Source organism: Podarcis raffonei, chromosome 6 (assembly GCF_027172205.1).
Source record: "Podarcis raffonei isolate rPodRaf1 chromosome 6, rPodRaf1.pri, whole genome shotgun sequence".
NCBI classification, from domain to species: domain Eukaryota; kingdom Metazoa; phylum Chordata; class Lepidosauria; order Squamata; family Lacertidae; genus Podarcis; species Podarcis raffonei.
In genome coordinates this window covers 52,559,363-52,573,008 of record NC_070607.1, presented here as the reverse complement: position 1 = coordinate 52,573,008, position 13,646 = coordinate 52,559,363, and the positions used below count along the sequence as shown (strand labels likewise).

At 44.3% G+C, this 13,646-nt stretch overlaps 2 protein-coding genes across 4 annotated transcripts; one reads left to right on the top strand and one right to left on the bottom strand.

Annotated features, from left to right (window-relative positions):
• On the bottom strand, positions 1-11,108 carry LOC128415966 (protein FAM107B-like). 3 transcript variants are annotated; one of them, XM_053392880.1, is made up of 6 exons: positions 9,640-9,984; positions 8,224-9,608; positions 4,468-4,504; positions 3,094-3,241; positions 1,887-2,031; positions 1-655 (listed from the first exon to the last, which is right to left on the bottom strand). In XM_053392880.1, exons 2-6 carry the CDS (start codon positions 8,245-8,247, stop codon positions 539-541), a joined length of 471 nt encoding a protein of 156 aa, XP_053248855.1. In that variant the 5' UTR covers positions 8,248-9,608; positions 9,640-9,984; the 3' UTR covers positions 1-538. The 3 variants fall into 3 exon arrangements, with proteins under 3 accessions (XP_053248855.1, XP_053248853.1, XP_053248854.1); XM_053392878.1 differs by lacking the exons at positions 8,224-9,608; positions 9,640-9,984 and adding an exon at positions 10,962-11,108; XM_053392879.1 differs by having other exon boundaries at positions 8,224-9,984.
• TMEM167B (transmembrane protein 167B) lies at positions 11,008-13,646 on the top strand. Its single transcript, XM_053392884.1, has 3 exons — positions 11,008-11,116; positions 11,361-11,492; positions 12,252-13,646. Exons 1-3 carry the CDS (start codon positions 11,107-11,109, stop codon positions 12,332-12,334), a joined length of 225 nt encoding a protein of 74 aa, XP_053248859.1. The 5' UTR covers positions 11,008-11,106; the 3' UTR covers positions 12,335-13,646.

The following is a 13,646-nucleotide window of genomic DNA, read 5'->3' as shown; positions in this document are numbered from 1 at the left end:
TTTCTCCAAGCCAAAGTTAGCTTTAATGGTGGGTTATATCTCAATCTAAGCATAGAAAATTTGACACTGGAGCTATCAGGTAAGAGTATTATCAACTTTTTTACAAAGAGAAAAGAGAGGCCTGGATCAGGTGGGAGCCTAGTAAGGCTTGGAATGCAAAAAATAAAAGAAGAAGAGTATTTTCTTTGTAATGATGCATTACTGAATAGCAAAACAAACTACAAACAACCCTCCCCCCCCTAAAAAACTAAAAAGGCAGCCATGCCAAGTCACCGCCTCCACTGCAGATTCCAATCTGCCCTTTCATCTCCATGTTTCCTTAACTGTCATGGCTGAATGACAGCCAGCCTCCACCCAAAGCCACCACGAGGCTAGTCCTTGCTTCTGACTTTCTCCTGCTGCCCAGTGCCTGAGGTTAACCTGAGCAGGGGCTCTGCAGGCCAGCAAGGGGAGGCTGTGGTGCATCCTAGGATTCCTCCATGTGATCTTCCATCAAGGAGCCATTCGGATAGAAACTGCACTTGCGGTCTCCTGGCTCTCATGTCTGCCTGATGTCCGTTTCTGTAGACAGCTTTATCTTCCTCAGGCTCTCTTTGACGAGGATGAACTCAGGCCGGCCATCTTGCTCGCCCTTCAAGACCAGCTCCCTTTCATACTGTAAAGGAGGGGAAATGTTCAACATCTTTTCATTGGTTCTAGCCAGAGAGACAATTCTGCACAAACATTGAGGCTGCAGCCTATTGCAAAACCAACGCCCCTATTGTTTGATTAAATGAAAGTCGTACACTCACACCTGAGCTTCATTGACACTGGATTTAGCAGCAATTTTGATAGGACTGAAAATGCTTGAGGGAGGCATTGCTCCCCATGGTTTACACACACGCACACACACACATACACAGCTTTTGTCCCATTGTCACTTCTTTTTTTTTATTTTATTTTTTGCATTTTCAAAAACAGCATATTTAACTCCCTCCCCTCCCCCTGTCCCACTTACGACGTGTGTGTGTGTGTGTGTGTGTGTGTGTGTGTGTACACACACACACACACACCATATGACTTCCCTTCCACCCTTTTCCTGGTTCCTTTGCTTTTCTACTACTCCGCTTAATCCGCATCTTTTTAATCATCCAATTTGTTATCTATTAAATACTCTATTTCAACTCTGCTGGATTTACTGGAGACCTGCTAAGCTATGTTTTTGCTTATATTGGTTCTTAACATATTCAGTAAACATTGTCCATTCCTCCTTGTATTCCTTATCTTCATTTTTTCTTATCCTGTTCGTCAGACCAGCCAGTTCAGCATATTTAAACGTTTTACACTTCCTTTCTTCCTTAGTGGGTTCTATACTTGCTCTCCACCTTTGTGTCCCATTGTCACTTCTGATTAAAACTGATTTGGTATGTTTTTGAAACAGTAAAAACACAGCAATATCTGCTTACCAGAAGGGAAGAGGTGCTTGGAGGACAGGGTCTGCGTAATATCAAAATTGTGTGTGTGTGTTTGGGCCTGGAAGGAGAACTGGCTATCTTTACTTCTGAAGATGAACGATGGAGAAGGAACTGAGAGAGGAGATGCTGGTCACACCTGAGGGGAAGGCTGCCACAAGGGAGAAGGGTTCTATACAATGTAGATACTACATCCCCTAATAATCCTGGGAACTGTAGTTTAAGGGTGCTGGGAATTGTATCTCTATGGGGGTAAAATGGATTCTTTGTGATTAGATGCTGTTTTTGCTAGGAAGACAAATAAGCCTTGATGAGCTGGGTGTGTGTTAGGGATTAATAATATGGACTGATCACAGTAGGATGAAGGAGGTTATAAGACAAACTTGATGTTGTGATACATCCACAAAAACTAACTGGGGAACGGATGGTAAAGACCTGGTCAAGCTTCTGCTGTCGTTTTCTTAGCTCTTCTTCCAGATCTGTCAAGGGCTTTTGGGTTTCTTCCTGCTGCTTCAGCTGCTTGATTCTTCTGGCTTCTAGAACTCTCTGAAGCTCGGGCTTGTGTTCTGGAAGGATCCCCCTACAGAAAGGACAACACAGCACAAAAGCAGAAGTTGATGAGCCTTTCTTCTCTTCCACAATGCCTGTTATTCTACACCCCCTCCTTCATCCCATTGACTTTCACCAGATTCCATGATAACCCAGGGTTCTCCTGACAAAATATTATATTTGGGCACATGCTTAACTTATGGGCTCTGTAAGAATTGGACTGTTATATTCCAAGCCCTCCTCCTCCAGTGCCCAGTCAAGTCGATTGGGAGTCCCAGTGTGGTTTCTCTCCTGTGTATTGGGCAAAAATCCCTTTCTTATTTGGCTTAGTGGATACCCCGAGTTGCCATACTAGATGCTAGATTTAAGTGCTTTTGAGAGATATCTCATGGGCCCACACCCAACAGAGATTGTGCTACTAAACCACAGAGCCTAGGGCTTCCCAATCGGAAGGTCGGCAGTTCGAATCCCCACGACGGGGTGAGCTCCCGTTGTTCGGTCCCAGCTCCTGCCAACCTAGAAGTTCGAAAGCACATCAAAGTACAAGTAGATAAATAGGTACTGCTCTGGCGGGAAGGTAAATGGCGTTTCCGTGCGCTGCTCTGGTTTGCCAGAAGTGCCTTAGTCATGCTGGCCACATGACCTGGATGCTGTCTGCGGACAAACGCCGGCTCTCTCGGCCTATAGAGCAAGATGAGCGTGCAACCTCAGAGTCGTCCACAACTGGACCTAACGGTCAGAGGTACCTTTACCTTTACTTATAACTATGACAACTCTACCCATGAAAAAGAGGACACATCCTGGAAAAAGAGGACATATGGCAACCCTCTGGAATCTCCTAGGTTCTACACCACCCTGGTATGATTCAGAGCAGCCCCTGCCCTCTGGCAGCCTTGGATTCTCACGCCAACGGTCATGTAAGATTGATTTGATTCGCCGCCTTGTTCCCAATGCAGATCTTCACTCAACTTTTCTTCCCTGGCCAGGGAGGCACCATTTTGTGGTACACCTCAGGGGCCAATGCATGGTATGTTCTCTGTTCAAAGCTTTAGTGCCTAAACTACTGCAATTCCTGGATTAAAGACACTCTCACCTCCTTTGAGTGAAAATCAGTTCCCGGTGCAACTCGCGATGGTGCTTGGACTCCCTCACTGGGTTTGGCAGTTTCTTAGGCTCAATGAGGCTCCTGTGGCTTTCAGATGCCTGGTAGGTGCCATGCTCAAAGCTTCTGCTGTCTCCTTCTGGAACATAATGGCATGACAACAGTTTTGAAGCCTTCAGAAAATTCATTACAAATTTTCCTCTCTGCTTTCATACTGTAAATTGGCTACAAAGCTGTTCAGCATCAATTTGTTGAAAGTATTTTTAACCTCTTCTTTAAGGGTTCCAGACTGGTGTAAAGTAGGACCTAATGTCAACAGCACTCTCCCCACAGAGAGTCATTCTCTCTTCCCCTCTGAATCCCTGGCCTCACCCACTGAAGTTGGGGGAGTCTGACCCCCAGCGTCATAACACCCTGAAGCTGCTCCCTCTCTGGTCCGTGGGTGGGGCTAGGTTGCTCTTCCATTTCTGAGATCCTTTAAGACAGGGTTGGCATTGTAATGCAAATGACACATCAGGTCAGTCACAGATGGTCCACCAAGACTTCTGTTATGTTAAGTCTTCCACACAGATTATTATTATACAAATGCACCCCCATGTGGCGAAACCACAAATTCCACCACTGAACATTTCAGTACCTGAAATCTATGGTTGCTACCTCTTTTTTCACCACTCCGGGGCACATTTATACCATTATTTAACCATGAAAACCTTGATAAACTGTTTATAACTCCATTAAAAAATGACCATGTGAATGACATTTAAAAGAGGAAATTTTATGTGGGTTTTAAAAAGGTTTCACAAGGTGATGGAAAAGCTGAACAGAACGGAATGAACACACGCAGTACTGGCAAGGACCTGGAAGAGAATCACCCAGCATTCCCTACCTCTAACAAGGCAGCCCCCCCCCACTAGCACAGAGCTAACAAGAAGCTAAATAAAGGGGCACACTTATTTTGATCATATGCAAAAACCCTTTAGACTCCAAAAGAGTACTTGGGGCAAGTTCCAATAGTCACAGGCTGAATAGACGCCATCCTTCTATGCATCATACAACAGACTTTTGCTGCTATGGCCAATTAATACATTCAGTGAGTAAGAGGAACACAACCCCCATTTTCCCACCCCCCAGGTCGTAATGCTTGCATAGTTTCTCCCCATATTTATAACTACTCCCTCTGCTTTTTGCTTAGGACTGTAGGACAGACAGCTGGCCCCCACCCATGCATAAAGGTAAACGCCACATGCACTTCACTGCCCACTTTTATCCTTGGCCACAGCCACCACTGGCATGCACTCCCCACATAAAAGAATGTAGCCCTTGGATTGAAGAAGGTACCCCCAGCCTGCTGTGAAATACTCTTACCTGGGTTCAGACTGCTCTTCTGAGTTCTGTATTCACCCTGGAACAGAAAAGGCAGCATTTCAAAAAGCAATGGATCAACAAATGCTTGCACTTCTGCTTTCACCACACTTGCGTCCCGGGAGTATAGTGCTCACCCTGGTTTGGTTTCCTTTGAAAGGAGATCATGGGAGGCTTATGACATTTTATAATATTGCAGTTTGTTTAAAAATATACAAGTGGAGGCAAACAGCTGAAACACTCCAGTTCCTGGTGCTCAATCTCCAGCTCTTTCACTGGCCAATGCATGAAGGTTTTATACCAAAGTCTCTGTGAAAAATAAAGCTCTTTGCCAATGTTACTAAAGTGCTGTGAAATTAGCAGGTGAAATGAGCCCGACAGAATAAAATGAAGCATATTTGGGCCAGTCACTATAACATACCCTCTAGCTGAACCCAAAATCATTAGAATAACCCTCATAATCACCTGCCTGCCTTCTATTGGAAAGGAGTCCAGATACTACAGTTCGCTTCTGGCTCTGGAATACCCACCTGCCGCTCACAGACCTTCCTTCCTTTGCAAATCAAGCTTTTCCGTCATCCACAGTGCTAATAGGCTGCCTTACGTCTGTTGCCTGTGCATTTTCCTAACCCCATGTTACTTTCTGTATGACATTAATTTGCCCAACTCTTCTATTTTGCTCTGATCATTCACACAGGATCATCTCAACCTGATGAAGCTATTATGGATCCCTCGGTCTCTCTGTGCAGCTTTGAAAGATTAGGTTTTCCATCTCCGATGAGATTTCCCTTTTAAGCCACTGCTGATTAGCCTGTCATCTGTCAGGCTCAGGTTTGTGGCCGCCTCATCCAAAGTAAACAATGCAAGACTATTATAATGGCATAGATGCCAGCAGGCCTACCCTGCCTGTTCCCAGGCATTTAATGGACACTGAGAAGATACTAACAACACATGGGGGGGCATTATACAAGAGCGTTCTGAGCTTCTGCCCAGGCATCCTCATTACTTTTCCCCTGCATGGTCTTACAGAGGAGCAAATGAGTACTTCTGTTAATGTACCTGCACATAGACTTTCAGCAGGTCAGACAAAACCAACCTCTATTTCTTCTACATCCTAATCATATGGAGCTGCGGGCAAAGCAGAACATCCCTAACACGTATCCTGGGCCCGTCCAATACATTTTGCTGCCTGAGGCAAAGGATATGATAACACAAACAATCTCCCCACCACATATTCCACCATAGAGAAGCTGACCAGACAGGCAGTCAAATCTTACTTCAACACTTGTGGTGAGGCAGTGTCCACCATTGAAACTGAGGGCAACAGGCTAGCTCAGAGCATGCTCTGTCCTCCAAAACCTTGCTGCTGCCTGTTCAGTCACTGCCCTGCCTGGTACCCATTTGCTGCCTGCTCAGACAAAGGATGCCTCAGCATCAGTCATGTGTGCCAAGAAATGCATTCACATACATAGTGCCTACTGGGGTGTGTAGCCTGGGCTGGCTGCCTCTCTTCCTGTTTGCTAGGTCAAGGCTCTGCACTGGGAGATAACTAGGTGAGACTGCTGGCCACTGCCAGTGTCAGTTCAGGAGGATGGAAGAAATGGCTGGGGGGGGGGTTCAGGAGCAATTGGGGGTGGGGCAGTTGCATTCACTACCTGAGACAGCTGCTTCCCTCCACCTAATCATAGGGTTGGCCCTGCCTGATCCTTACAGGTTTAAATCTCCAAAGACAAACAACACATTTGCTAGAGGAATGTACTGCAGCAGCAGCAGATTGAATGCATCATTCAGGGAAAAGACAAACATTCCTGTTAGGGATTTCTTAGATGCCAAGTTTTAGCAGTTATGCTGAAAGAATAGCATGTGCTGCTCCCCTTCACCTGATGTGGCTCTTTCCCTGGAAAACTAGCTCAGCTGCTTTAAAGTTGTCCTCAAAACCATCATCTCCATGCCTATGAAGTTCAGGAACATAAATGCAGCTTCATCAGTATTACTTCTGCCTTTAGACCCAATCTCTCCCCTTTTATTGAAATGTTGATCAGTGTTGCTTTGCTCTGCGCTGATTAAAAGCTCATCCATACTGTTGCTTTATGTGGATAATGTGCCCTCATTAATTCTCCATTGTCCATATGATGTTATCCTTCCCACACGTTCCCCTCCCTTGATCTGGATTTTTTCATACTCTCTCATTTTCAGAGCATTCCTATGAGCAAATCCAGGTTGAGGGAGGGGAACTTGTGGGAAGGAAGTGATACGGAGATAGTCCTATGGATGGTGGAGAATTCATGGAGGTACAGGAAACTTACTACCCACATTAAGCGACAGTTTGAGCAAGCCCTAAGAAGGACAAAGTTTCATCTTGCTTCAGCTGAAGTGTGAACAAACCATCTCTAAAAGTAGCCTTTCTGGCAGATCTACCTCATCCTTTTCAATTAGGATTTTGGTTAGGTGGCTGTGGAGAGGAAAGGGGATAGGTTCAGTAGATCAACTTAAGAGTGAAAATGATGACTAGACATAGAAGCAGGATTAAGTATAATCTAGGAGTTTATCCCTGCAGGAGGTTGTTTTGCGGGGGCAAGAACTGTTTCCTTCACCTGTATGTAACAGGACAGGTCTGACACAATTACTTTTTGCACCATAACAGCCCTGTGTTGAAGAGAGGTCACCAGAGGATTAACACAAAGCATGTGTATGATACTATGTCCATCTGCACTGTGGGTGAACAACAGTTCCCATCTTTTGCACTTCTGAGAAATATGACAGCACCATTTTCCAGTGTGTGAGATGCCACATCATCTACATAGTCCAGATGTAATGGAGGGTTTAGTCTTTCTGTGAGTAGCATAACAATTGAGCAATACGTTTATTCCCTATCTTGGCTTGTCAGTAAATGTAAGAGAAATGTGTGGTTCAGTGCTAGAGGAGGGTAAAGGTAAAGGACCCCTGGATGGTTAAGTCCAGTCAAAGGCGACTATGGGGTGCAGCACTCATGAGAGGGAGATACAGGAGACAGAGGAGGAGAGGAAATATAAAGAGAAATTGCTTCTGAGGCAGAAGCAGCCTTGTTGGTGCTCACATTTTTTTTAAAAAATGCCTTTGCTCCCACACTGTAGGACACCTGTGGGGGGAGTACTTAGCCCCTAATGAAGCTCGAATAGTGAAATGGTGCAGCTATAGGGAGTACAGACTGCCCTGTAGTCCATACGGTGCCTGTTCCATCCCCAGTAGTCAAGGAAGATTCAGTGGCCAGGCTGGGTGGCTGCTGTTCATGGAATAGAAGGGATGGCATCTTGTCCTTCACTTCAGGAAGCAAAATGACTTGGGCCAGCCCTGAGGTCTAATTTACAGTATATTGTTCATTTCAGATTTAAATTATTATATTTATTTAGTTAATTATTCATTCAGACTACACAAAGCCCATCCACTCATCAGTTTAGAAGCAGTCAAGATGAAACAATTAAGCCCAAATAAAAAGGTCATATAGTATTTCTTAAGAAAAGCTCAGGGTTAAGCTTCCAAGAGCCCCCAGCAGATGAATATTCCACAGTTGTCAGCCATCAGAAACACCTCTGCCTCTCAAGAGATTGCTTTATAGATTGCCGTATTGCCATGCTTCTGTTGTCATATAGACTTAGTTCAAAGACTGTATACGCAACAGAATGTGACAGACTGATCAAAAAGATCTCGTCATGATGTCAGGGATATGACAGACACAGGCTTCATCCCCTTTATCAGACCATCAACAAGAAAGCTACTCACCCGTTTTGACTGGGAGGCCCCCATGGCACTGACTGGAGGAAGCTTTTCCCTCCTCACTTTCCTTTCCTTTAAAGCTGTGGAACTTTGTCTCTGAAGTACTTACTGTGCCAGAACAGTTTAGCACTGGGCTTCACTTTCTTCTAGAAAAACACCTGTGAACTAAGTCCTCCTGTTGATTTTCTTGGCAGTGGAGACGGTAATGTGATTGTGGATGGGCCCTGCTTCTTTTAGCAGGCTCTTCACAAAACCTATTAAAGCCCTTAGACTAATCCCTGGGTGTGTTGTTGGATGTAAAAAAGAAAGGGGGGGGGGACAGGTGTCATGTGACCTGTTCCTTTAAGAACCTTTAGCTGATTAAGCAGAGGATGTCATTTTCCAAGTCTGGAACGCTGAAACATTTCCTAGGGTGTCAACAAGGTTCAGCAGAAAATGGATTATTGAATTATGTACCCTTTAGATTATTACAAATCAGATAAAGTTGTTTGGGCTAACATCTTAACAGAGCAACCCTAAACACCTATTACGTTGCTGGGTCTGATGATTTGCTATTACTGCTACAGCTCAGCTGAGAAAGGGGAGCACACATGAGTAGAAAATACAAAATTGGTGGGAACATGGCAGACATGCCCATAGCATCTCTAGAAGCTTCACCAGTGCTGCTGCCAATGCCCACCTGCTGCCCCCATACGGTGGCTACCAATTAACTCACTACGGACCTGACCCCAGTGCAGGAATTTTTTGTTCATGCCATTTATGAAGATTACATTCTGTTACACTGCATTTTGTGATTCTGTACCAGTGTATGAAAAATTGCCATTCCTAAATGAATCCAGAATCTTTGGAATTCTGGAACTGCTTCCAGTTTCTTTTCAACAAATAAAATTCTCAATAAAGAGAGGATGGGGAAGCAGCTTGTATAACCCACATATTTTATTTTATAGCACATTCCTATACACACCCACTCAAAAGTCACAGTAAGGCTGTAACCTTATTCACAAGGGGACTTCCTTCTGAGTTCTTATTGATAAGACTGGACACTCCATTAGTAGTTTTGTGCATGTGGTAGCATAGCAGTGTGACTAGAGATTAGAATGCTACTGCTACAGCACTATTTTTAGTGTTGTGGGGCGGGGGCGGGGGCGGGGGGAGGTGTCTGCTTACCATTTCCCTACCAGATGAGCCTTCTGTTTTGGCCAGATGGCTTAAATTGGAGATGCACAATTACCGGTACCCATCCCTCTAGTGAAAGCATAATTTCTATTGTGTCCATTATCCCTTCTCTTCTTTGTCCCACTAGTATTTGCCCTATCCATAGAACTTCTATGAGGAAAAGGTTTCACATGTTCTGAGCCCTTTACGCTACCCCATGAAGATAAGAAAGCAGCCTTGCCTAGTTAAAAACATCATTAAAAAAACCAGTCAATCTTGGAATGATGTGGATCCCTATTGACCTCTTTTAGAATGGTAAGAATGCACTGTATCTTCATACAAGTAAGCAGTGGATTTGGGGAATGGGGCTGACTGGATGGTTGAGATTGCTCTGAATCTTTGGAACTCCCTATTGATATTTAAGCTGACACACTTTATTGCTTTAGACACCTGCTGAAAATGTTTGTATTCCAGCAAGCCTACCCAGACATTACTGTGTGTGTGTCCTGATTTTGTTTTTTATTAGTAATTGCTTTTTATTATTCTTACACACTGCTTAATTTTTTTAATTAGTTTTATATTTTTTAAGTATCCCACCCTTTTATGCTGGTCTATGACGCGGGTGGCACTGTGGTCTAAACCACAGAGCCTAGGGCTTGCTGATCAGGTCGGTGGTTTGAATCCCCGCGACAGGGTGAGCTCCCGTTGCTCGGTCCTTGCTCCTGCCGACCTAGCAGTTCGAAAGCACGTCAAAGTGCAAGTAGATAAATAGGCACCGCTCCAGCGGGAAGGTAAACAACGTTTACGGGTGCTGCTCTGGTTCACCAGAAGCAGCTTAGTCATGCTGGCCACATGACCCAGAAGCTGTACACCGGCTCCCTCGGCCAATAAAGCAAGATGAGTGCTGCAACCCCAGAGTCGTCCGTGACTGGACCTAACAGTCAGAGGTCTCTTATGACCATAATAAAGATTTGTATTGTATTGTAAGTGGTTTATATATTTTTTGTTTTTGCTTTAATTGTATGTGAATATTGAGCAGCATTGCAGTCTGTTAGATTATTTCATCAGTAGTGCTCGATTAGGTGACAGCTCTTGGAAGTACAGTGTAAGTCCCTGTCTGAGGAACGATTATAATGCACTGTAACTCCTGTCTATAATATGGAGGTAAGTAGCACTGGACTACATGGCAGGGTTGTTGTAAGCGTCGCTCCCCGCATTAGCTATGAGAAAATTATAACAATATTGAGCAGTTTATTTTTCTGCTACTACAGAATCATCTGCATGGCGATTAAGAAAAAATAGCTAGAAGAAAGGTGAGCCCGCCCCATTCACATGTTCGCATCCCACAAGAAGATCGAGTTTAAAATACTCCCGTCCCCTTTTTTGTGTGTGTGGCTGCCAAACAGCACTTCAACAACACAGTTCCGGATTTCTGCACTTTTTTTTCAAACAAAAGACAGCACGAAAACAAAAGATAGCAGGAAATCCGGTCGCGAGACGCGCCCCTGACAAGCCAGGGCGCTCTCGAAACAAATCGACCAGCCGTCCTTCTGCTAGTGCTGCCTTGATGCCGCGACACGCGCACCCACCTTTCTAGGAAGAGGCGAACCATAGAGAGCGCTCCATCGCCGGAGCTCTATTGGCGGCACTGGAAGTTCCGGTGCCGCGCTGGCCGTTCGTTCATTCTGGGCGATGCGGTGACGAGACCTGGTCTGGGCCTTGCGGGTTTCCGTCATGGCTAACGGTGAGACGGGTGGGGTGGGGGTTTGCCTCAGCGGGGGCTGCCCCGCAAAGTGACCCTGCGCCTTGTTCCTCCTCCCTGACTAACTGCCACCCCCACCTTCCAGAGCGGGGCGGCGCCCTCGGGGCGAGGACCAGAGGCTGGCCTGGGGGCTTCTTCGCTAGACACCCCCCCCCCGCTGCCCGCCACCCTCAAGAGCCGGGAGGCCCTGACTCAAGACGGCCTCTCTCTCTCTCCTCCCTTGCAGTGTATTCGCTGGACGGGCTGCTGGTGTTCGGGTTGCTCTTCGTGTGCACCTGCGCCTACTTCCGGAAGGTGCCTCGGCTGAAAGTCTGGCTGCTCTCGGAGAAGAGGGGCGTCTGGGGGGTATTCTACAAAGGTAATCCTCTTGCTCTCAACCCCAGGGGTCAACCGGGAGGGAAGGCGAAATGGGTGGGGGGAAGTCTGGGCAGCCTTCACAAACTGCCAGGAGAGGAGGACGTTCTTTGCCTATTTCATGCCATAAAATGTTAAACGAACAAACAAACCTTCAAGGAAATGTTCCTGACAGTTGGTAGAATGGAGTTAAGCTTAGGAAGCGTCTGCATTGTGAGTTGGGATGCATCACAACAGGCTTGTTTATGCGATCGGTCGCTTCAGAGAGTGGGGGTTTGTTGATTGGTTCTATGGTGAGTTTTGATAGCTGGTTTTTTGAGGAACTTGGGGAACCACTTGTTCCTAGGATCTCTAGGTTACAACAGGACAAGTGCATAATAAATCTTGGTTCTCAGCTTCATTCTTTTAATTGCTTAAGAGCAAACAAAATTGTTAAAGCTGCTGTAAAAAAAATACTAACTTTAGTAGAACAGAACTTAGTAAGTGGTAAGCAACAAGTACTCAGTGAGGTAGAACTTCTTACTGTTTAATTCAGACAGAATTTGCATCTCTCCCCACCCCTATTAACCATTTCTAATATGGTCACTAGGCAATTACTTGGTGGGGAATTTGGATTTCCAGCATAGTTGAGTTTGATGCCCTTGCTTTAGTTTATGTGGTAATAAAGATGATCTAGTGCTTATGCTGAATTCTCACAAAAATTCTAAGAAGTAATGTGTGCTCTATACTGTTACAACTTGTAAATGTCTCTCTTGTTTTCCAGCGGCAGTGATTGGTACTAGACTCCATGCAGCAGTGGCAATATCCTGCATTGTAATGGCTTTTTATGTCCTCTTTATAAAATGAATCTCAGCACTTCAGATGGACAGTGTTGTTTGAATGAAGATGCTAAAGAAGGCATATCTCTTTTGCTTCAGAGGACAAAATATCTCTTAGAGGAACTGACACAGAACCCTGCACAGATGTCAAGGGGAAATTCTTCTATGACCAAGCCTTTTTTGAGACCAAGGGAGTGGCTTTTATAACAGCAACCATCGTCTGTGCTTCTAGTAAGCTTGAAAATGATCAACAAAGATTGTTTTATGTGCAGATTCTTAAAATCAATACTACAATTTGCAGAAGGAAAACCATCAAATGTTTGTGGCAAATGGAAGTGAATAATTATGTTTCCAGAGTCTGGCACAGTATAGAGGGGGGAAGGATTTGCATTCCTGGTGTTTTAAAGGGAATTGCTCTAAATCCCAAAAATGTAATAATGAACAGCAAAGTACAGGTGTGGATTTTGCTTTCATTGGCTTTTTTTCTTTTATTAATGCACTTTTAAGATTGGAGGATAAAGCTATCATAAAAATTAGTAACTGGATATGGTAAACTAGCTAGTAATAGAGTAAAATCTTTGCACAGTTCAAAGAAGTGTTTATGCACTTTTTACCCTTGAAGGAAAAAAACAATCTGAATCACAAAGGAAATGAAATGTTGTTTGGTGATATATTTGCACCACCTTGGCATAATTAACAGCCTTACCACCTCTTGCAAACAGCCAAGAATGGCTGAAATGCTGCAAGTTCTGTAGCACACAATTAACAATTGACAACAATTCAAACATACCCGGTTTTTGGATGTTGCTGTGTAGGAGGAAGCAATGGGGACATATGCTGTTACATAAGTTAATAGATGTTAAAATGTTTAAATTACATTTAAAGATCGTAACTTGTATATTTTGGAAAGTGTATAGACTTTAAAGATGAAAGATTTATGTTTGCTTTCTTTTTTTAATGATTCCCTTTTATGTTCTTTTTCTTCTTCACTGTCCTTATTTGAATTGTACTCCCTTTTAACCTTGTCCTTACATTATAGGAAGTCATCATCTAGAGTAGAAGCAGCTACAGTAGAAGCAGTAAAAGTGCATGTTTTATTTTCAGTGTTGAAAACACTTGATGGACAGAAATTCACAAGTAACTTCAGGACTGGGGCATTTTTTTTAAAATCCATAGTTTGCATAAAACTAAAAAGGCAAGTTTGTATGTCATCACAGACAGGAACTGTCTCTTACCGCATTTTTATAAATTGGCAAGAAGTACACTGGAACCCTAACTGGGCCTTTGGGTATTTCAGAAGTATGTGTGTGAATAAACCTGCCTTATTTTTCTTCCCCATA